The 22,591-nt window shown below is 40.9% G+C and overlaps 2 protein-coding genes across 6 annotated transcripts in view; one reads left to right on the top strand and one right to left on the bottom strand.

The window, feature by feature from the left end:
* The first annotated feature begins 5,388 nt into the window (after positions 1–5,388).
* On the top strand, positions 5,389–16,458 carry UCP1 (uncoupling protein 1). 2 transcript variants are annotated; one of them, XM_057309968.1, is made up of 6 exons: positions 5,389–5,731; positions 6,358–6,556; positions 9,398–9,598; positions 9,698–9,799; positions 10,666–10,738; positions 13,669–16,458. In XM_057309968.1, the coding sequence occupies exons 1-6, from the start codon at positions 5,606–5,608 to the stop codon at positions 13,781–13,783; spliced, it is 816 nt and encodes a 271-aa protein (XP_057165951.1). In that variant the 5' UTR covers positions 5,389–5,605; the 3' UTR covers positions 13,784–16,458. The 2 variants fall into 2 exon arrangements, with proteins under 2 accessions (XP_057165951.1, XP_026354874.1); XM_026499089.2 differs by having other exon boundaries at positions 10,558–10,738.
* Positions 16,459–17,673: 1,215 nt separating this feature from the next.
* The window catches only part of ELMOD2 (ELMO domain containing 2), a 31,976-nt gene continuing 27,058 nt past the window's right edge, over positions 17,674–22,591 (bottom strand). For all 4 annotated transcript variants that reach the window (XM_044384333.3, XM_026499387.4, XM_026499386.4 and 1 more), the window contains exon 9: positions 17,674–21,232. In XM_044384333.3, coding sequence (XP_044240268.1) covers positions 21,087–21,232 — 146 coding nt within the window. In that variant the 3' untranslated portion in view covers positions 17,674–21,086. The remainder of the gene's footprint in view (positions 21,233–22,591) is intronic.

The following is a 22,591-nucleotide window of genomic DNA, read 5'->3' as shown; positions in this document are numbered from 1 at the left end:
GCCATAATGAGGACTTCAGTGTGTTAAATTTTGTAAAGTGCTTAGAACAGTGTCTAGCACTTGTTACATGCTACATAAGTATTTGTTAAGTGCACGAAGTGGATAAATCTTTCATAGGCTTATGACAATTATGTACACCTGGTGGTAAACACAAAGAGTGATCCGTTAATAAGACAACCTAATGATGCAGGAAGATTCATTGTAAAAGTGAAGAATTTGAGTTCAGAGCAGCACTTTGTCCACACTCACTCAGCTAGTAAGTATCTTGGATAGAATTCGAAGGTGGGCCTCTTTCTCTTACTTACGGTGCTATACAACTTTGGAGTGAAAACAGAGTATTTTCTCCCTTAACACACAGCTTGGTAGTCTGTCTTTGGGCTGGGCTGGACCAAGAAAACCCCTTCCGGTCCTCTCCCGACTTTCCCAATTCCTAAGGGCAGTCTCCTTCCGTTTACATATCCATGCGTACACGTGGACACCTATAAATCATTACTATGCATAATTCTTCAGACAAACCCAGGGACGCACATCTGAATCCCAACTGACAGAGGTGTGCCCAGGAATTTGCTATTATAAATATTAAGCTGTAATAGACATCATCCTGTATATGACTTTTTCACATTTTGGCTAATTATTTTAGGGCAGATATCCAGAAGTAGAATTTTTAGATCAAGGGATATGGATGTTATCTTTGCTCAATGCATACTGCCAAACTGTTTTCCAAAAGAATTATGCAAATTTATAATGCCATCATTAATATAGTATTGATATTACAGTTATCATAATTTTAACATTCACAATTTGTTTTTAAGTCATTTATGTAGATTTATAAATTAATTTTATGATATTAAAATGTATATGTAAATGTTATTATAATTATAATTTTGATAAAGACAAGGTATTAATTTATTAGGTAAAAAAGGCACGTTACTTTATTAATGATTTGAAATATATCCCCTCTATTTTTAAAATTTGTATTTCTTCTTTTATAAATTGTCTCTTCTGTAATTTGCCCAGTTATCTATACAACTACAACATGGTGTTTCCTACTCGCCGTTCATGAGAGAAGTATGGGAAAGTGTAGAACATTATTCAAATGCATAGCATTATCCTTTCTTATTGAATATGGAGCCATTTTGTTCAGTGATTCCCGACCGGCCACAGTTTGAGCAAGTACAGTTGTAAACGTTGCTCTGCATTTTCAAAGAGGAAACAAGGCTTTTGGTACATTAGGAACTTGCCGCCACTCCTGAGCCACGTTATAAAAAGTCTGTTACCCTTGCTCACATTGACCTATTCTTCACCTCTTCTTCTTTGTGCCAGAAGAGCAGTCTGACCCTTTGGGGACACCACCCTCTACACTACTCTCTCCAACTTGAGGTAAACTTTCTCCTACTTCCCTGGCCTCTCAGAAGGGGTGACGTAGCCTGCTCGTTGGCATCTAGAACCATCTTGGGTCTTGAGCTCCTGTGACCCTCTCATGAGGGTCTCCTCACATGAGGCTTGACTTCTGCTTCTTCTCAGACCCTGAATGTTGGCATTATGTCTCACACATCTCAGGTGCTCAGTCACCATTGAACTAAGCTGCTACTCTCTCCTGCAGGGGTCTCTAACTGACCATGTCTATTAATATCCCAGGGCCCCGTCTGTCCTTCCTTATGGTCTCAGATAAGTCAGTCTCTTTATCCCACCACAAGTCCCCTCTTTCCACCTGTTCTCACCTGTTTGAAACCTTCCTATTTCTTATTTCTTGTCTTGTTTCTAGCCAAGTATTCGTGAAGTTGTTGAAAAAAAGGGCTTTTCATTTTCCAAATGCTTACCTTGTTGGCTTGAATTTGGATATCTCAACCTCTTTATTGCATTGTTAATGATCTTTGTTGAACCCTCTCTATTTTGCTGTTTTCACTATTGAATAAACACACTTTGACATGCCTTCTCCTAAATCAAAATGAGAATATTGAAAAAAGAAAGAAAGAAAGAAAGAAACTCTCCTATTTCTAATGGTTCTTTTCCTCATATTTCCTTCCCTTCTAATGGCTTTCATTTCACGCACTCTTCTGGTTTATCATACCCAGCCTTTTTTTTTTTTTTTTTTTAAGATTTTATTTACTTATTTGACAGAGAGAGAGACAGCCAGCGAGAGAGGGAACACAAGCAGGGGGAGTGGGAGAGGAAGAAGCAGGCTCCCAGCGGAGGAGCCTGAGGTGGGGCTCGATCCCAGGACTCTGGGATCACACCCTGAGCCAAAGGCAGATGCTTAAGGACTGAGCCACCCAGGCGCCCCTATCATACCCCGCCTTTGAAACATGCAAACATGCGCCTCCTGGAAGCAAACCAACTTTCAGTTTGCCCTGTTTCTCCTTCAAAAATGTACCGTATAGTACAAATCCAAAATCTGTAGTCCAAATCTAAAAAGTCCATACCCACGCACCGCCTCCAACGCTTCATCAGGAAGCAGTGGTGTCGGAGGAAAGGGCGAAGAGACAGGGCATGCCACCCCCAACTTCTCAAAAAAGTAAAGGTGGTGTTCCCACTTAAAACAGCCACCATTCCCTTATATCTCAGAATTTCATGGGTCAAAAATTTGGGTAGTGCTCAGCTGAATGATTCTTCTGTGACATGGACAGAGATGACTCCGTGGTTATCAGCGGGTACGTGCGTTTATCTGCAGAATCCAAGATAGCTGCATTCTCATGTCTGGCGCCTTGGTGGGGAGGGCTGGAAGTGTCTACGTGGGGTCTCTCCAGTGTGACACCTCGGAGGAGCTTCTTACATGGTGACCCAGGACTCCAAATGTTCCAAGCGACTAAGAAACCGAAAGGACTTTCATGATCTAGCCTCAGAAACCACAGAGCATCAGTTCTGTCTTACTCTGTTGGTTAAAGCATTCACACGCCTGCCCAGATGCAAGGGGAAGGGACATGGACCCTCACCCTTTAATGGGAGGAATGTGTGATTATGCTTTAAAACCACTGCAGGTGGAACATTGTGAACGATTCAGGTTAGGGTCGGGTTGTGGGTTGAGGACTAACCAGTTGATAGCTAACTCTCTAGAGTTAGCTAGGAAAAATGCCCCCCCTTTACATCTAGTCACACTATACCCAACATTCTCAATCTCTGCTTAGCCATCAGCCTCACCCTAATGACTCCACCACGGTGCACTCCCTAAGGTGACCAATAGTGTTAGAGCCAAACCCTACAGGCTTTTCTTCATTTCTGTCCTCTTTCGACATTTCTTCTAAACTTCACGCTAGTCAAGACCCCACCCTTCCTTGAATTATATTCTCAAGTACCATGGTTCCATGACCAGATACACCAAAATTTTACCTTTGACGAGGCCCTTCTTCCCAGACTATAACTCTGGGTACCCCCACATCTTGGCCCATGACCCTTTGCCTAGTCCTATTGTTCTCAGTGCCGTTTAAAGTGTACCCTCTTTCATCACATCCATATTGCTGACTCTCAAATGCCTCCTGGTTCTGTTTTCCTGCTCTTTTAGCATGTTATACGTGGTTTCCTATGGTAGCTATTTACCTATGATAAACACCCCTCTCTTCAAAGAATTCCAAGACTCTAAAAGCTGATCTCAACTTCTTGCCCCTAAAATCACCTCTCGTTACCATCTCATGACAATCAGCTGTCACCATCACTGAACCTACTACCCGTGTTCTTAAACTTAGAATTATCTCTGAAAAATCTTTGGCTCTATATCCAATCATTCATAAGGCTGTCCTGTCTACCATATTAAATACGACATTTATGTGACAGCACTTTACAAACTGCAAAGTACTGTCCACGTGTGAGGTGATAACATAAATCCACATTCGGAACAGACTTTCAGGGTCAACCCTCAAGCTAGCCTTGTTGGGCTTCTAGAATTTCATCTTTTACCATCTTCTTATACTGGCTCTCTCCTTCTTCCCCATCACCCAGTGTCTCAGGCAGGCCCACAGAACACATTCCCATATATTCGCCCTGCTTTCCCCAAATCTCTGCCTTCATACGCACCACTTACCTGCCTCAGCTGCTCTTTATTTCAACAGCTGCTTGCAGAGAACACCCACTGTCACCTCTCCCCTCTGTTTCTCCAGAGCCCATCCTACCTTGACCATTGACTTCCTCGACATCCCTCAAGCATGCCTCCCTTGGAAGTCCCCTAGGAATGGCTTCTTAAACAGTACAGTACATACAGTACATACAGCCTGTTCTCACAGGGTATTTGGAAACTATTCTCTAGGGGGTTTGTACCTCATTTTCTCTGCTCTTGAACCAAAAGAATAAATGAACACTCACAATAAATCTTTGCACAATGACAGAAGTAAGAAAAGCTCCTCCTCCCACATCAAACACACTTTGCAATATTTAATGCATCACTCTAGGTAAATTAGCAGTAGATTTCACACCTGGGGACGTATCTGGACACGCATTTTACTCAGAAGGAAGCAAAAAGTGGGGGTAAAGATGACTAACCCAGGGAAGGGGAGCAGCAGAGCTGCAGCCGAGGGACCTGACAATGTCCTTTCCACTGCACTCTCCTAAGAAAAGAAATTAGAAGGAGCAAGTTACGTCTCACTTTATATAGCACTTTAGCCATTTGCTATTTGCTTTCTAGTATGTCAATCATCTCACCTGACATCCTCTTACACAAAATGTTCAAATGAAACACCTTATTTTTTTCAAAAGTTCTGAGTGTTGGGGCGCCTGGGTGGCGCAGTCGTTAAGCGTCTGCCTTCTTCTCAGGGCATGATCCCTCGTTCTGGGATCGAGCCCCACATCAGACTCCTCCGCTGGGAGCCTGCTTCTTCCTCTCCCACTCCCCCTGCTTGTGTTCCCTCTCTCGCTGGCTGTCTCTCTCTGTCAAATAAGTAAATAAAATCTTTAAAAAAAAAAAAAAAAGTTCTGAGTGTTCTTGGTTTCTGCCTGGGATTTTTCCGGGTCTGGATTTGGTGGTTGCAAAGAAGAAAGGAAGATGAGAAGTTAATAGAGGAAAGCAAGCCGAGAAGATGCCTGCAAGGTTCCAGGGGAGTCAGAGGAATTAAAGGAGCGCCCCACTCTCGCTTCGGAGAGCTCCAGCTCTGCAGGACTTTTTACCAGGATACCCGAGATCGCGCTTGTTTAGGGAGCCCCCAGCAGCTCTCTGTCCCAGCGGAGGGCACGCAGCCAGGTGCGGGGGTGCCCGCTGCGGTGCCCCGCCCCCGACACGCGGAGAGCAGACGGCCCGGTGCGCGGCGTGGGCTTTCGCGCGGGAGCCGCTCCGCAGGCGCGCGTTGAGGACGCGGGTGGGAGGGACCTGGAGCCCCGGGGCACGCCCCCTCCAGCTCCCACGCGCGGGTCCGCCGAGACCTGGCGAGCGGCCGCCCCGGAATGGCCCGCTACATAAGTGCCCCCGCGCCGGCAGGGCGCGCAGGTGCTGGCAGCCTTTGCGCCCCGGCTCCTCCTGGCACTCGCGCCCGGCTCGGCCCCTCTGCTGCGCTCCCCCGAAGGCAGCGAGCCGGTGTGCTTGTCCCGGCGGGACAGGAGTGGAAAGGCAGAGAGAAATCCCACCTTGTGGGGGCCCGAGTCCTTCCGTCCTTGCGCCCGCTCGTCGCTCCGCCTTGGAGCGAAGATGGTGGGCCCGACAGCCTCCGACGTGCGCCCGACGATGACGGTCAAGATCTTCTCAGCCGGCGTGGCGGCCTGTGCGGCGGATGTGATCACCTTCCCGCTGGACACCGCCAAAGTCCGGCTCCAGGTAGCGAGCGAGATGATGGGGAGGTGTCTCAGGGCAGAGAGGGGACACCTATTCTGTGCGCCCTTTTGATAACGGCTTTGGTGTAATCCTCAGGTAGGGCGGGTGGCCCCCTTAACGGTGTGGGCTTGGCACAGACCTGGATTCATTCGGGTGGGAAACTGGAGCTTCTGAGATTAACAGAAGAACCGCAAGAAGCCACGGAAGATAGGTTGACCATGACTACTGCCTGAGCCCCCAAAGTTAGGGTGCACTAAATGTTCTAGGAGCTAAGACTACCAGCCTCTCCGGAGTTTACAAGTCAGGTTCTTTGCCTTCCTTAATTTGGTAGGGGCACCTTCCCATCTACTGCTTAGGGGTTCTGGAGGATTTATACAGGGAGGGTTGGAATGTTCAAAATGCACCTTGTAGCTCAATCTCTCTCTCTCTCTCTCTCTCTCTCTCTAGAGAGAGAGAGAGAGAGAGAAGATGCTGAGAAGGGAAAAGGAACTGAAAACAGTGAGAAAAATCTTGGCTTAAGGTTTCTCCACAGAGGACAGCCTGTTGCCAGTCTTTGTTTTTTCCTCACCAAGTAGGACCTCCTTACTCAATTTTCACTTCCCTCTGACCCGTACCTTTCTCATTTCCAGATTCAAGGTGAATGCCAGACCTCCAAAGCCATTAGGTATAAAGGTGTCCTGGGAACAATCACCACTCTGGCAAAAACAGAAGGACCAATGAAACTCTATAGTGGACTGCCTGCTGGTCTCCAGAGACAAATAAGCTTTGCCTCTCTTAGGATTGGCCTCTATGACACCGTGCAGGAGTTCTTCAGCACAGGGAAAGAAAGTAAGCAATGAGCATTCCTGGGAGGGGCAGATAGAGACATGTGCTGGGCTCAGCTCTGCTGTTCAAGCAATGTTACATGCAGGATAGTGGTCTTCCTAACAAATTTGCAAGCAGACTTCCAATATTAGCTTCGTATTCATTGTTCAGAGAAAGAAAAGGAAATGTGCAAAATCGATTTTTCAGATGCAGATTTATACTTATAAAAATCACCTGGTCAGTCATGGAAGTTTTGGGCCTAATTTGGACATCAATCTGGAGAAGGTGGATGAGCTGCAGAATAATGTTTAACTCGAATTTCCCCAAATGGTCAAGGACAATGACCTTCCCCGATAGAGGAAGATCGTTCTTTGGTCAAGGGTATAGGAGTAGCTGAGCTCCCCTGCTAGAATGTCCAAACAAGCTCTCAAGGTCCATTTGCAGAAGAATGTAAGGTAGTCAAGCTTCCAAGGCTCCAGACACATCCGATGAGGTGCTGCATGTAGCAGTCTGCTTTTCTTAAAAAGAAAAAAAAGAAAAAGTGGACTTGGGATTACCTAGCTTTATGGGACAAGTTATAAATATTAGCTATACAAACATATAATGAGTTTATTCTACACAGTTTCAAAGTAAAGTCTAGATGCTCTGAGATCAATACTGCATTGTCCTATCTGTAGATGTAGCAAGAGAAGAATCACAAAGGACGTAAAGCTGTGCGTTCTGGTAGTTTCTTCACAGTTGATTGTTCTAACCAATTGTTGAGTACTTTATATACTAAATTAATAGGACATATTTTGGCAGTATTGTATGTTATGCCTAGTCCATGCATTTCCTTAGCTTTATTGAGCTGCCATGTGCCAGAAACTGTGTTAGATGCATAGATTATAGATGTCTGTCTAGGCAAGAGCTATGAGCTGTAAATAGGTTAATAGATGAGTATGTACTATGACACATGCTCTGTGAGAAGTAATTACAGGATGTTGGGCACATGGAAGAGGAATATTTTACCTAGCCTTGGGGGCATGGTTGGGCAAGATTTTCCTGAAGAACTAATGTCTGAATAGAATCTTGAAGGACCGATAGGTGTAGTAAGGTGAAGTGGCAAGGAAAAGCCTTTCAAGTAGAGTGAAGGTCATGTACGAAGGCTCAGAGAGGAGTGGCAAGAACACACAGGGCAGAGAGGGAGGACATGTTGGCAGGGAGGGAACCAGGTCACAAGGAACCTTGCAGACCATGCTAAGAAGTTTAGATTTTGTCCTTACAGTGATGGGAAGTCATTGAAAAATGTTAAGCAGGAAAGTGCCATAAACCACTTATATTTTTGAAAGATCACTTTGGCAGCAGTATCTAGATGTATAGGAAAAAGGCAAGAAGGGGTAAGTTAGAAAGTAAGAAACGATCAGGGTAGGCTACAACAATGGCAATAGGGAAGGAGAAGAGGGATCAGAAAGATTTAGGAAGTGAACTAACTGAACTTGGTAGGCAGCTGGCCGTAAGGCGTAAGGGAAAGGCTGGGATGGAGGATGGCCTCTGAGGTTCTGGCTAAAGGTACCACTCAAGGAGGGAAGGAATATGGAAACTGTCTTAGGGGGAAGGTAAGACATTACTTGAAGATGTGTCAACAAGTAACATCCAGTCAACACATGAGCTTAGGAGAAATATCTGGGCCAGACTCCAGGGAGTTACAGGACGAACCATCGGTAGGATGGAGCGATCTAGTGTGGAAAGGACTGAAAGGTGATGGGTGTGCCTAACAACAGGAGCCCGTGGGTCTCCTTCGCCAAAACATCACAGGGGAGTGGTGGAGATGGAAGCTGGATTGTGGAGGATTGAAGAGGAACTCTGAGGAGGGCCGTGAGAAATGAAGCCAGAAAATATAGCCTCTCTCTCAAAGGGCTTGACAGGGAAATGAGAAGGGGACTGGAGGACAGGATGAATGCATCGAAATAAGATTATAAATGCGGGCCCAAAGTGAAGGGAATTGTAATCACGTGACCTTGCCAATTAAAAGATGGTTATCTATTATATGCTCAGCTCCTGGACAAGTATGAGGAGAAAAGAGTACAATCATATGGTTATGAAAATAACTTACTTTCTGTATGCAGGACAGTATATTATGTGCTATGTTAATATTATTTTAACTCACACAATAACTCTATGAGATAGATATTATTATCTCTGTTTTACAGACTAGGAAACAGACTGAGAAAGTCCTTGATGAGTAAAATGTGCTTGATCCGTACCTTAATGTTAGGAATGAGCACAGTGGAGGGAAGCTCCAAGACTATTTATAGTTTATTAAATAAATCTGTCTTGAGAAACCTAAGCTTATTTTTCAAATTTTCAAATCAAAAAATACTTGCTTCGCTTCTTTCTTTTTATTTTTGTTCCCTTTGTAATGGGTTGTAGCCTAATACCACTTGGCATCCCATGTGGGGGCAGTTTGCCCACTTGGGACTTTCCTAAGACCCCTAAATCCACTAATGAATATTACCATTGACGAGAGGAAGTCTAAGCATCCTTGGTGACTGGTACCTCCTCCCAGTTGGAAAATACTGAAAAAGAGAGCTAAATATAGGAGAGAACTAAGCACTGTTTAAATAGGCATTTGTGTCTTCTTTGTCCTTGAAAGTCTTTATTTATTTATTTTTAGTTCCAGTCAACTTGGACGTTGCTAGCCCTAAGGTGATTCAGCGCAGACTCAGTACCTGGTCAGCACATGCACGAGCTTGAGGGAAACAGAAAAGATAGAAAGATACAGTAATACGAAAATTAAAGTGACATAGAGTAGCACTCTGGGTCTTCATTTTTTTTTCCCCTCTTCTTTTCCTTTTTGCTTGACAAATATCTTTTCTCTCTGGATAGCAACAGCTAGTTTAGGAAGCAAGATCGCAGCTGGTCTGACGACTGGAGGAGTGGCGGTGTTCATCGGGCAACCCACGGAGGTCGTGAAGGTCCGACTTCAAGCGCAGAGTCATCTGCACGGCCTCAAACCTCGCTACACCGGGACTTACCACGCTTACAGGATCATAGCAACGACCGAAGGCCTGACAGGCCTTTGGAAGGGTAAGTGACTTCAAGGCGAATTTGATAATTATTAAAACATATATATCCTGTTAGCACCTTATCATATAATGGAGCTATTGTACATTTTCTTTTTTCTAGGGACTACTCCCAATCTGACAAGAAATGTCATCATCAATTGTACAGAGCTAGTCACCTATGACCTAATGAAGGCGGCCCTTGTGAAAAACAAACTCCTAGCAGGTAACTTCCTCTTAGATATGTAACCCGTGGGTCTGCACATTTACATTTTCATCCTGGAGCTTCGCTAGCCACGTTGTACTGAATCCCTTATTTATAACAGTTAAAAAGTTAAGTAATCGTGAACACTAGACAGAACTTTGAAGCGAAAAACAAAACCCCAAAACACTAAGTTTTAGAAGCTTTGCTGCAACAATTTTTTTTGCAAGAAAAAGAAAGTGTAACTATATTCTTACATCAGCATTAGTCTCACTTAATACTACTATCCGGGACTTCAGTTAGAAGCTGCTTCTTTATACAGCAGAACTCAGGAGGTGGGCCCATCCCACACTATATCCAAATGAGCTGGTTACATAAGGAGCTCATCAGTGTTTTCCTCCAAAAAGTAGTACCATTGGACAGGTTCCTAAGATAGTCTAACAGGTTCTAGAGACATTGAAATTTTCCCTGGGCAAGGACTTCAATTCAATGAAAAACTATTAGATGCCTATGTCTCAGGCATTAACCCATTCCCGAAGGGCGCACAGAGCAGACTCACGGGGTATTTTCCTAAAACACTTATAATCCACTGTGCCATGTACTCTTTGTCATCTTTTTTGATAAGGGTAAGTAAAACCTTCCTGATTATAATTTTATTTATTTATAAGACATCCACGTTGGTCTCCTGATACCATCAAGTTTCCAAGGATCTGATAGATAACTAAAAACTAGAAGCTTCTTCCAAAAGTCTGCTGCTGACTTGTTTCATTGATCCATTTTAGACGACTTACCCTGCCACTTCGTGTCAGCTCTCAGTGCCGGATTTTGCACAACAGTCCTGTCCTCGCCAGTGGATGTGGTAAAAACCCGATTTGTTAATTCTCCCCCAGGACAGTACACGAGTGTGCCCAACTGCGCCATGACAATGCTCACTAAGGAAGGACCGTTGGCTTTTTTCAAAGGGTAGGATATGGTCTTCTCTGTCTATAATGCTGTGTTCCTGCTATCTGTGTGCTTTGGGATGCTGTCTTATCCAAATAGTTGACCTTAGTCTATGCCAGATGCTTAGTGTCTATTTTTCCTTGCCATAACTATCTCCAATCTGCCAATTCCACTGGGCCAGAAAGTGAAAAACTGTGATCTTAAAATGTTCTCAGCCTTGATCAGAGGCTCACTTAAATTCAGTGACCTTTCCCTTGGTCCCAATCTCTTGGGAATATGGACAGGATTTTGCCTGATCAGGGCTAGAGAACTGTAAAGTGGAGGGAAAGCATAATAGAGGGCTACAAGAAAACAAGATGTGATTTTCACTATTAAAAGACTTTTTTAATTTTAAGTTTTTATTTTAATTCCGGTTAGTTAATTCCAGTTAGTGTTCTGTTTCAGGTGTGCAATACAGTGATTCAGCACTTCCACACATCACCCCCTGCTCATCACAAGTGCACTCCTTACTCTTCATCAACTATTTAACCCATCTCCCTGCCCACCTCCCCTCTGGTAACCATCCGTTTATTCTCTATAGTTAAGAGTCTGTTTCTTGATTTGTTTCTCTCTCTTATTTTTTCCCTTTGCTTATTTATTTCTTAAATCCCACATATGAGTGAAATCATATGGTACTTGTCTTCTCTGATTTAATTTGTTTAGCATAATACTCTCTAGCTCCATCTGCATCACTGCAAATGGCAAGATTTCATTCTTTTTATGGCTAAATACTATTCCTCCGTGTGTGTGTGTGTGTGTGTGTGTGTGTGTGTGTGTGTATCTTCATCAGTCAGCGGACACTTGGGCTGTTTCCATATCTTGGCTATTGTAAATAATGCTGCTATAAACATAGGGATGCATGTATCCTTTTGAATTAGTGTTCTTGTATTCTTTGGGTAAATATCCAGTAGTGTGATTGCTAGAATTTTCACTATTTTAATTTGATGAACTCAGATTTTTAGATTGTATTAAAGTGAAACTCGAGAAAAATCATTGCCACTGACCTAGGAAAGTCATGCAGAAAATGATGTGGTTTAGATAATTATTATACTCACCTTGACGCTAGTATTATGTAGTAGACCACATTTCCCATTAAGCAGTATTACACTGGATACCACCTTCCTAAGAAAATACAGTAGGAACTAACGTATGGATACACAGCATAAGGATTAAACTGGTGATAATATAGCAACTTCACTAACCCTTTAAAATTGTAAGGCAATGCCTCAGACTTTATAAAATAAGCATAAATGCACCATACACAAGGTTTTCGATTCACCATAATCAACACTAATGATACATTAATTCAAATGAAATATATTATAAAATTCATTTAGAATGGATATCTCAGTTATTAACCATTAACTGCTTAACAATACTTTTATTTTTTTTTCAAACTTGAAACCTTTTGGGGATATATGCTGCAACAAGGATGAACCCTGAAAACATTATGCTGAATAAAATGGGCCAGACACAGGACAAATACTGTACGATTTCACTTATGTGAGGTATCTAGAGCAGTCAGATTCATAGAGACAGAGGTGGAATGGTGGTTACAGAGGCTGAGAGGGGGGTAGAGGGTAGGGAATTATTGTTTTTTTGTGTTTTTTTTAGATTTTATTCATTTATTAGAGAGCAAGAGCATGAGTGGGAGGGGCAGAGGGAGAGGGAGAAGCAGACTTCCCGCCGAGCAGGGAGCCTGACACCAGGCTTGATTCCAGGACCCTGAGATCATGACCTGAGCCAAAGGCAGACCCTTAACTGACTGAGCCACCCAGGTGCCCAGGAATAATTGTTCAATAGGCACAGTTTCAGTTAGGGATGACCAAAGTTTCTGGAGATGGGTAGTGGTGATGGTTGCTCACAATGTGAATGTACTTAATACTACTGAATTATACACTTAAAATGGTTAAAAGGGTTAACTTATGAACATCGTACCGCAATTAAGATACACACACACACACACACACACACATACACACACACACACATCCAGGAGTCAGGAGAAATATGTTGAGACCTAAAAAAACCAACCAAACAAACAAACCAAAACCTTTGGTTCATGATTTTTATAGGCCAGATCTCTTTAAAAAAATCTATCCAAGGCAGATTTAACTGATGACATCTTTCCCCCCCTGGAATGTTTCGCTACAAACATGCATTCAAAATCAATCATTTGGTCTGCACAACAACAAAAAACAATGATAAAGGGTGCCTGGGTGGCCCAGTTGGTTAAGCGTCTGCCTATGGCTCAGGTCCTGATCCCAGGGTCCTGGAATCAAGTCCCACGTTTGACTCCTTGCTCAGCAGGGAGCCTGCTTCTCCCTCTGCCCCTCCCCCTACTCGTTCTCTCAATCTCTCTCTAGCTCTCAAGCTCTCTCAAATGAATAAATAAAATCTTAAAAAAATGAAAAAAACCCACCAAAAACCCAAAAAACTAAAAGAAAAAAAAGCACTTAGCTCCTTGACAACCTGAAGCCAAGAACTGCCAACATCTGGACAGCACTAATTTCTTCACTTTGGAAAACGGTCCACTTACTCACCGATTTTTCTTTGCTTTCTCCACTTCCTCTTTCAACAGTTTCCTACCTCCCATTCAGAAAGCAGGGCAAAAGAAAGCAAAAATTTCCCCACTCCTCAAAAAAGGAGAGTTATTGGGAAATGCCCCTTCAGAAAGGACACGTGCTTTGGTGTGGTGGGAATGAAGGCCGTTTATGTATTTGGATAGACGTGATCATTGTTGTTCTGAAGCAGTATTAGACAGCTAGATGAAACATTATCTTAGCCATCCCTGGGACGGTGAGGAGTAGGTACTTTTAAGTGCATTTATTTGAGAAGAGGGAAGCTGTCTGTGCGATAATAGCTCTAAGGATTCTAACGAACTCAGAGAATGGTGACATGCCCTTTTCTAGATTTGTACCTTCCTTCTTGCGACTCGGATCCTGGAACGTCATTATGTTTGTGTGCTTCGAACAGCTGAAGCGAGAACTGATGAAGTCAGGGCCGACCGTGGACTGTGCCACATAATCATTCTTCAGGAAAAGGCGGTAACACACCCGTGGGAATCTTTGCTGACCGGATAACTAAAATCAAAAACGAAAACAAAACGCCTCTTCCCTTGATTTCACCCTAAAACGATAAAGGAATTCTGAGAGAGTGAGTTTTGGACTTTTTGAAGAAAAGTTAATATTTATTTCTTGTGACTTTTATTCTCAGTGTTTTAGGAAGGAGAAAACAAAATGCTCAGTGTGCACCCTGGTGCATGCCATGTGCAAATAAGTGACTCCATTCGATTGGCTGTTTTGAGAGGGTGTGAGTCTTACGATTGAATATGAAGAAATTTAACATGTTTTAATTATAATTCATGTTAACAGGAGAGAAAAACTGAGTGGTGCGTTTTATCTTTATAAATAGAAATGAACAGTTATCAAGGAAAATGCTGTTTCCTTTTAATTTATTAACCCAGTTGTCAGTTAATATATTCAATAAAGTACTGCTAATACCTTTGAAGGTTCGCCATTTTGGATCTATATTTGAATGTAAAACTTGCAGTTCACCCAGATTACAAAACTGCCCAATAGCAAGTGAAGTTCTTTGGAATCAATAGGCATAAACTTACTTTAAATGTAATTGGTACAGATTTTTAATTTGGGGAGTCTATATTTTATGGCATTTATCACAACTTCTAATCTAAGACACTATAATCAGGGCGTATCGTTATTAGAATTGTGATATCTATCCCAGAATTACAGAAGTTTTGAGCCAGAAGGTACCTTTGGTTAGGCAGAAGAACAGTCTGAGCTGCCTAGTGAGATAAAAACTAATCTTCATGGCATCTTCCCAGCCAAGCTAAATTCATCATTAACACGGGCAGTAACCTTTTTCTCATGCCTACAAACCAAACGCAGAAAAATTAGGAAAAGAATAAACAAGAGATTAAAAAAGAGGTATATGACAAAGCCCAGGCTTGTTTTAAGCCAAAAACAAAGAATGGCGGGAGGCCCAGGAAGACCCCCGGCTGTCGGGCAGCATTCTATTTGTTTTCAGCAGCTCCACATTCTACCTACCGTTGTGTTTTTTCCCGACTTTATGAGGTTTCCCTAGCGTTGATTTCCCCTGTTGTTACCTGTATAATGGTCTTGCAGCCGATGCCTGCAGTAACCCTCACCTGTCACTCTGATCTCACCACTCCAGCGCGTGCCGGCCTGACTTCCGGTTGTGTCAGCATCTCTATAGGGTCTTCTTCCGGCCCACAGAGCCATCTGTGTGCGCCTGCGCATGGCACACTAGACGAACGGAAAATAACACACCCCTGGGAGCAGCCCCTGCCCAGTGACTAATGAGAGTTTGTGTATAAATACTTTAGTCCGCTCACCATCACCCAAGGACTCAAAATCCAGTTACACAGTGTTATTTTGCTTAATACAAAACCCTTTATGGGATGACTTCAATTCCCTCACTCCCTTACCAGTGTTTCCTGAGATCACCTCCCTAATGAATGACAAATCCTTATCTCAAGGTCTGATTCTGGGGGAATCCAAACTAAGACAAACCACAACCGTAGAGTAGCATGTTTCTATCAAGAATATGGAAGAAAACATAAAAGTTTCTTTCTTTGCTGTCAGGCAATAGGCAGTAGTGAAAAGATGCTCCCCCTTGATCAAACTGTAGTTAGGCTCCTCTGAGCTGGTTTTTTTCTATTAAATCCTTTCTTAGGCATGTCTTCAAAGGCCCAGTTTAACAAGAATCAGGCTAAATAGGTTTAGCCAGAATCCTTCACCCTTGATAAATGATCACCCTTGATAACTGATCAAAAATTCCTCCTCTACCCTTGATATCAGATCAATTCCCTTGGATTTTCTATGTACGCATTTGTATCTTTTATGAATAACTTTCTTTCCATCCACTTGTTTTACTGCACGACGTAGGACCCTGGCACGACTTTGACTTTGAATAGATGTGCTGTGACAATTTGGATTATTCATCAAATGTTCACTCCTTAGCCCTAATAGGTACATTTCCTGTTCCATTGATGTTGGACTTGACCGTGTGACTTGCTACCCGACCAAGGGAACGTGAGTGGACATGATGTGAGCAAAGGCTTGAAATATCTGTGAGCCATTGGGCGTGCTCCTGTGCTTCTGCTGCCAATGAAAGAGCATCCCTCAGGTAGCCCGTAGGTCCCAGATGAGTAGATCACAGGTTCCTGTCGCAGCTGACAGGAACTGAACCCATGACCTGAATTTAAGGCCAGCTGAATCCAGCTGTGAGCAGCAAAGCTACCTGCTTAGCCTACGCATGTGTGAGGAGGGAATGCTTTTTTTGTACGCCACTAAGATTTTTGTGTGATTGGTTGTTACACATTGTTACTGTGGCAAAAACAGACGGAGACAAGTGGTGACATCCTTTCTTAATTCTGATCCCGATGTTTTACCATTAAATATATTTTCTATTATTTTATAAATACATTTTGTAAAATTAGGGGAACCCCTATTTCTCATTTGCTAAGTTTTTTAACATGAATGGATGTTGAATTTTTATCAAATGCCTTTTCTGCAACTTTAAAGATTATGTGATTTTCAAACGTTAGTGTGGTAAATTTCATTAATTTTATCCTGGGAATGAACCCAACTGAGCTATAATTGGTGACACATTGAAACAGTGTATCTAAATGTAGTTCATTATTGATTAAATATATTTATTTCTGGATTTCAGTATGCTTCTATTTTATTTGGCATTACAGCATCTAAAATGACACTGGCATATAATTACTCTTTTTCATTCTGTTCTGGTTGGTTTTGAGTCATCAAGATTATGACAGTTTCACGAATTACAGGGTGTCCACCCTTCATTATGTAGAAAAGATTGTGAAAACTGTCATTATTTTATTCTTAAATGTGTTAACTCACCAGTCAGTGTAAGCCACACCGTACAACTGTAGGGTTTTAATGGAAAGATTTTTAATTGCTGATTCCCTTAACAGTGCTCAGACTTTTTGCTTCCCTATTTGTACACTTTTGTTTTGGTAAGCATATTTTTCTAGAAATGTTTATATTTGATCTAAATTTTCAAATTTTTGAGGTTATCCTTAATATATTTTCTTTTCACTGTTTGCAGGAACTGTAGTGACGTTTCATATTTAATTCTTGATATATCATTATTTGCTTTCTTCCTTATTCTTAATTTATGTCACCAAGGTTTATCAGTATTACTAGTCTTTTCCAAGCAACAACTTTTTACTTTTGTTGATTCTATGGTATGCATTTCTATTCCATGCATCTGGGCTCTTGCCTTTAGTATTTCCTTCTTTATTTTCTTTAGGTTTATTTTGTTCTTTGCCAAACTCCTTGAGATGACTGTTTTGTCTTTAATTTTTAGCCATTCTTTTTTCTAATACATACATTTAAAGCTATAATTAGTACTGACTTTAATAAGTACTTGGTTTTGCTCTATCCAACCAGTGACATATGTAGTATTTTTGTTTAGTTCAAAATACAGACACACACACACACACACACACACACACACACACACACACACACAGGAATGCTCTGCAGCTGTACATAAACAGAATAAGGAAGCTATGTATTAATATAAAAATGCATCTAAGCTACCTTTCAAAGTTAAGTAAAACATACTGCAGTGCAGCGTGAATTATTCCTATTCTTTGTAAGAATGAGGGTTGGGAGTGGTATCTACTTTTCTGGTCTCATAACCAATTGTTGTTGCCCAATATCATCTTAAATAGGTAATTAGTGGATGAGTTAAAGTCAAACATTTTCTGTGTATTCTCATTTACTCTATGGGATCATGATTAAAGGATTAAATAAGGAAGGCATTATTTTATGAACATAAATGACTTAAATACGGGATCGGGAGGAAGGGAAGAGACGGAAGGATTAGCAGAAAGGCTTATAACAATTTTGACACATTTTTTATTTGTTCACAACATTCCGAACAAAATGGCATCACGTTTCAACTATTGCTTTTACATAAGAAGTTAATTGTTGTATCCAAAGTAGACAAAAATCTATTTCTTTAAGTTGCCAACCAGCACTTTTCCCCCAGGGAAAGCCATTGCTTATTTTTTTTAATACATTAACAGAAACACAGAACTGTCCTATAATTAAAAAAAAAAAAAAAGAATCGCCCTATAATAGTTGGGTGTTACTTGAACTACATTTAAATTTTTTCTTGTCAAAAGCTGAAGCCAGAAAACAAAACGAAATAAAACAAGCTCACTCATGACTTCTCTCAGATGTTTAGTAAGTTCATTAATCTTCGTTAACAACCTGCTTGCGTGGAGAGGTTCATAAATGTGACAATGGAAAGTAAGCCTCCCCAGACTTGTTCATTGAGAACTTGGGTGGACCATTTATCCTGAGAAAATAGCTGCTGGTCCCCAGCATTAACTCAAGGAGGATAATAAACAAACACTACTGCCCTGCCAGCCAAATCTCTTCTCTTCTGTGCCATGATAGTGTGTGATCTCTCCTGCTCTGGCAACGAGCATTCCACTTTTCACTCATGTAATGCTGCTCCTTTGAGCAAATCTTTGACCAAGTTCAATTTCACTGAATGCAAAGGGGAGAAACAGTACATAAACAATTATTAATACTGGAATAAAAATGAAGACTACATATATTTTTCACATAGAAAAATACATACAAATCCAAATGGTTGTTAAAATAGAAAAAAACAAACAAGGATGGGCATTTTCGAGAAAAAGATCTTGTTTTCTAAAATGGTGCCAGTAAGACACTGATTTTGTATCTAACTATACCACCGTATTTATATACAGAGAGAGGCTGGTCTATCTAGGTTCACTGATATACCGATATCCCCTGATTTCTCCTATTTCCTTAAAGATTGTCTTTCAGAACATATTTGAACTACAACCAGTGTAATTGCCTGTCTACACTATTCTTGTCACTGGCACACTCTCTTCGATCTGGCACATACAATAACTCGTTTCAACATCGATTCACTTTTCTGATGCTAAAGCAAACATAATTTTCCCGCTACTTCAGTTCTATCACTACTTTGGTATTTCATTCATTATTATAGAAACGGGTAAGATTCTAAATATGGATTTTAAGACTATGTAAAATTCTAACACACATAGGTTGAAAGCAAGGAAAAGTAGGAAGGTAGATATGTTTTTCTTTTCATGTATGTCACTATGTTACAATCTAATTTACAAGTGGGGATACTTAGCTTGGCTTCCAGACTATCAAACGTTAGAATTTATTGGTAGCTTTTAGACCAATTCACTACAGAACTTCTGAAATGGTTACTGATTATTTTAAGCAAAAAGAGGACAACATCTATATTGTACAAACAGAGATGATTTAAAGAACATATTATCGACCAAACTTTCTAATGACATTCTTAAAACATTAAAGTTTTTTTCCTCCCTAGAAGGGGAAAAACTTATTTAAAAAGTTTCCCCTTCCATAGTTGGATCATTCTTTATTAAGCATATTGACAAAGGTTTAAATCAGCTCAAGACCTCAGCTATTGAAAGACTAAAATATAAAGGTAAGTATTTTCAGCGTGGAAACTAAACTAACAGAATTGCTTTCCATGTAAGAGTAAACACTTAGTATATAAAATGAACTTTAATGGTTAGCACCTGATCCTTACCAGGATTTTGCTACATCTCCCAGAACTCTAGAACTGGATAATAAAGCAATGAAAACATTAAAAAAAAAAAAAAAGATAATCCCAAAGTTGAGAAGTCTCTTACAAGAAACCAATTTTTAAATTCCTGTGATATTGAGATGCTAAACCACCATGATTATAATAAAATAACCCTGTTTTTAAAAGTTTTGTCCTGTTGAGAAAATAATAGTTTTAATGCTGTGCTTTCAGTGTACGTGCTATACGACACTGCATCTGTGATCTTCCACTCGGATTTCTGTATCGCTCTTCTCTTTGGCAAGTTTGCAGAGAGAGGTCTGTCAATAGACATGAACAAATACGCACGTCACCGGTCTTGCTCTACCACAGGAGTCAGTCCTTAAATACACCACGGTGATATACACCACGTTAAAGGATGTGCTACCTCTCATCGTGTTAAATGAGGTCTTTAACAGGCTGGTTTCTGTAGGACTTAAGAACTTAGTAATCAGACAAACCTATCTTTAAACTCTTAGTTTTGCTAGGAGTACAAATGTCTAAAACACACAAGGAAGAAATTACTCCCGTTAGAACCTCATCACCATATAATCCTTGACAGCACTTGATGCCCTCCTGAGATGTGAGGAGAATAAAGCTACACAAAGTGCACAGTCACCGTCCTCAGGCTACTGTAGAATCCCACGGACCGTGAAGTCCGTGCACCGTTATCTAGAAACAGATGGAGGCAAAGCAAAAAGAAGCAACAGGGAACAGTAAAATCAACCAACAACGTTTAACGGGTATTTTTAAAAACCTTTAGGTTTTCCTTTTGTTTCAGTTCAAAGACAGTTTTATGGAAATAGCCACTGTCCTTTGAATACAGTCAAGATTTTCTTAGCAAATATCTCTCTTTTCATAAACACTCCCCGGCACAGAAGCCTCAGGAAAGGCCCTCACGCCCAGCGCTAACTGCCATTCTTTCCTAAAAACGGACCGAAAAGCAAATACTGAAGATGAGAAAATGCCTTTCAGCTTTAAAATACCACTGCGACATTTTCAAGTGTGGTACTGAAAAACAAAAAAGCCAGTCACTAATACTGTCATTCTCTCATGAGCTATTACGCTAAATAATCAGAGAAACCAAAAAGGAAGAGGACATGATTCTTTATCCTGACACATCTACGCTTTCTGCCACTAATGACGCAACATCAGGGATGTGATTGAGATGCAACCAAAGAAAGCCACGAAGAACTACTCTTCCTGCGAATTAACCTGGGAAGAAAACAAGAGGAAGGAAATAAAAAACAATCATTTCCAAACGAAAACACGAAAAATCTGAAAAGAGCTGACTTGATAGTTACAACACATAAAAATGAAAACTGATTCTTACACATTTTAATCAACCAATTTAATACAAATACCTGATTTATACTTTTACACTAAATGGGCTAAGTCCCAAGTTCCAAACTGTAGTTTCCAGGCCTCTACAGAAGGGATCTTTGGAAGGATAAGGTACCTTTGGAGGACAGTGTATAAACGACTGTAAACATACACTGATTGTCCACTAGCTTTCTTAAATAGAATTTCTGAAATATTTTCGTAGGAAATTATATATAACGAGTGTAGTTGATCAGATAATTTCTATTACAACATATAAATTCTGTTGTGTGTGCAAAATGTGGTAGAAATAGAAGATACTACGGATGATTCATATTTTTAAAGTAAGTGATACATTACAATCCAGTAAGAGTCCTTTAATCTTTTCATGAAACTTCTCTCTATACATGTTGAAATACATAATGCTTTCTGGCTTTTCTTCAAACCAAAACTTGTCAAATTCATAGACAAGGTAACCTGCAGTTAAAGAAAAATAAAACATAAATACAGCACTCAGTAGGGAAATCACAACCAACGCATCTCATTTTAAACTGCAGAACCATCCTTTAAATTCCACATTAAGATACAATAATCAGACCCTAAGACCCAACAATTGTACTACTAGGTATTTATCCAAAGGATAAAAACTGGTGATCTGAAGGGGCACCTGCACCCCAATGTTTACAGCAGCAATGTCCACAATAGCCAAACTATGGAAAGAGCCGAGACGTCCATCGACAGGTGAATGGATTAAGATGTGGTATATATACACAATGGACTATTATTTACCCATCAAAAGGAATGAAATCTTGCCATTTGCAATGACAGGGATGGAATTAGAGGGTATTATGCTAAGCAAAATAAGTCAGAGAAAGACAAATACCATACAATTTCACTCAAATGTGGAATTTAATAAACAAAACAGATGAACAAAAGAGAAGGGAAGGAAAAATAAAGAAAGATGAAAACAGAGGGAGGCAAACCATATAGGACTCTTAACTATGGGAAACAAACTGAGGGTTGCTGGAGCGGATGAGGGTTGGGGGATCGGATAACTGAATGATGGGGATTAAGGAGGGCACTTGATGTGATGAGCACTGGGTGTTATGTGCAACTGATGAATCACTAAATTCTACCCCTGAAACCAATTTCACACTATATGCTAACTAAACTGAATTTAAATAAAAAAAAAATTTTAAAAAGAAACAATAATCAGAAATTGCACTAATAAACTGCTAGAAACCTGGAAAACCTTATAAGAAATATTTTTGTTTGTTCGAAATAAGCAGGCATTTCAATAAAATATTCAGTATATTTACTGTTTGTCTCAAATATCAATAAAATAACTCAAATGTAAAGAGATACAGTACTGTCAAAAGATGCCTTGGGAATAGGAAAACAAGTTATCCCCAGAGACCCCTGAAACACAAATATGAAAGTAATGAGAAAACATTAGACAGGATAAAGTACATGAAGCTGTTTTCTACTTGATTTACAAATCTAAGAATTATCTCTGCTTTCCTCAATGAACTATCAGCAACTTCTCTTATTAAAAAGAATATATGAGGGGCGCCTGGGTGGCTCAGTTAGTTAAGCATCTGACTCTTAATTTGGGCTCAGGTCATGATCCCAGGGTTGTGAGATCAAGCCCCACATTGGGTGCTGTGCTCATCATGGAGTCTGTTTGTCCCTCTCCGTCTGCTAGTCTGCCACTCCACCTCCTCCCCCGCCACCCCCCGCCTACACTGGCTCGCGTGCTCTCTCTCTTAAATAAATAAAATGTAAAAGAAAAAAAAAATACTTGAACTCTAAATGGTAGGCTTAACATTTTTGTTT

This window comes from Ursus arctos, unplaced genomic scaffold (assembly GCF_023065955.2).
Source record: "Ursus arctos isolate Adak ecotype North America unplaced genomic scaffold, UrsArc2.0 scaffold_11, whole genome shotgun sequence".
In the NCBI taxonomy this organism is placed as follows: Eukaryota; Metazoa; Chordata; class Mammalia; order Carnivora; family Ursidae; genus Ursus; species Ursus arctos.
Note: the sequence above shows the minus strand (reverse complement) of the source record. Positions and strands in the feature narration are given on the sequence as shown.

Bases quoted from the DNA above. Each gene is read 5' to 3' on its own strand.
- UCP1 (XM_026499089.2), top strand. From the start codon at position 5,606: ATGGTGGGCCCGACAGCCTCCGACGTGCGCCCGACGATGACGGTCAAG. The intron at 5,732-6,357 runs GTAGCGAGCGAG...TCTCATTTCCAG, and splicing joins CCGCCAAAGTCCGGCTCCAG to ATTCAAGGTGAATGCCAGAC. The intron at 9,599-9,697 runs GTAAGTGACTTC...TCTTTTTTCTAG, and splicing joins CCTGACAGGCCTTTGGAAGG to GGACTACTCCCAATCTGACA.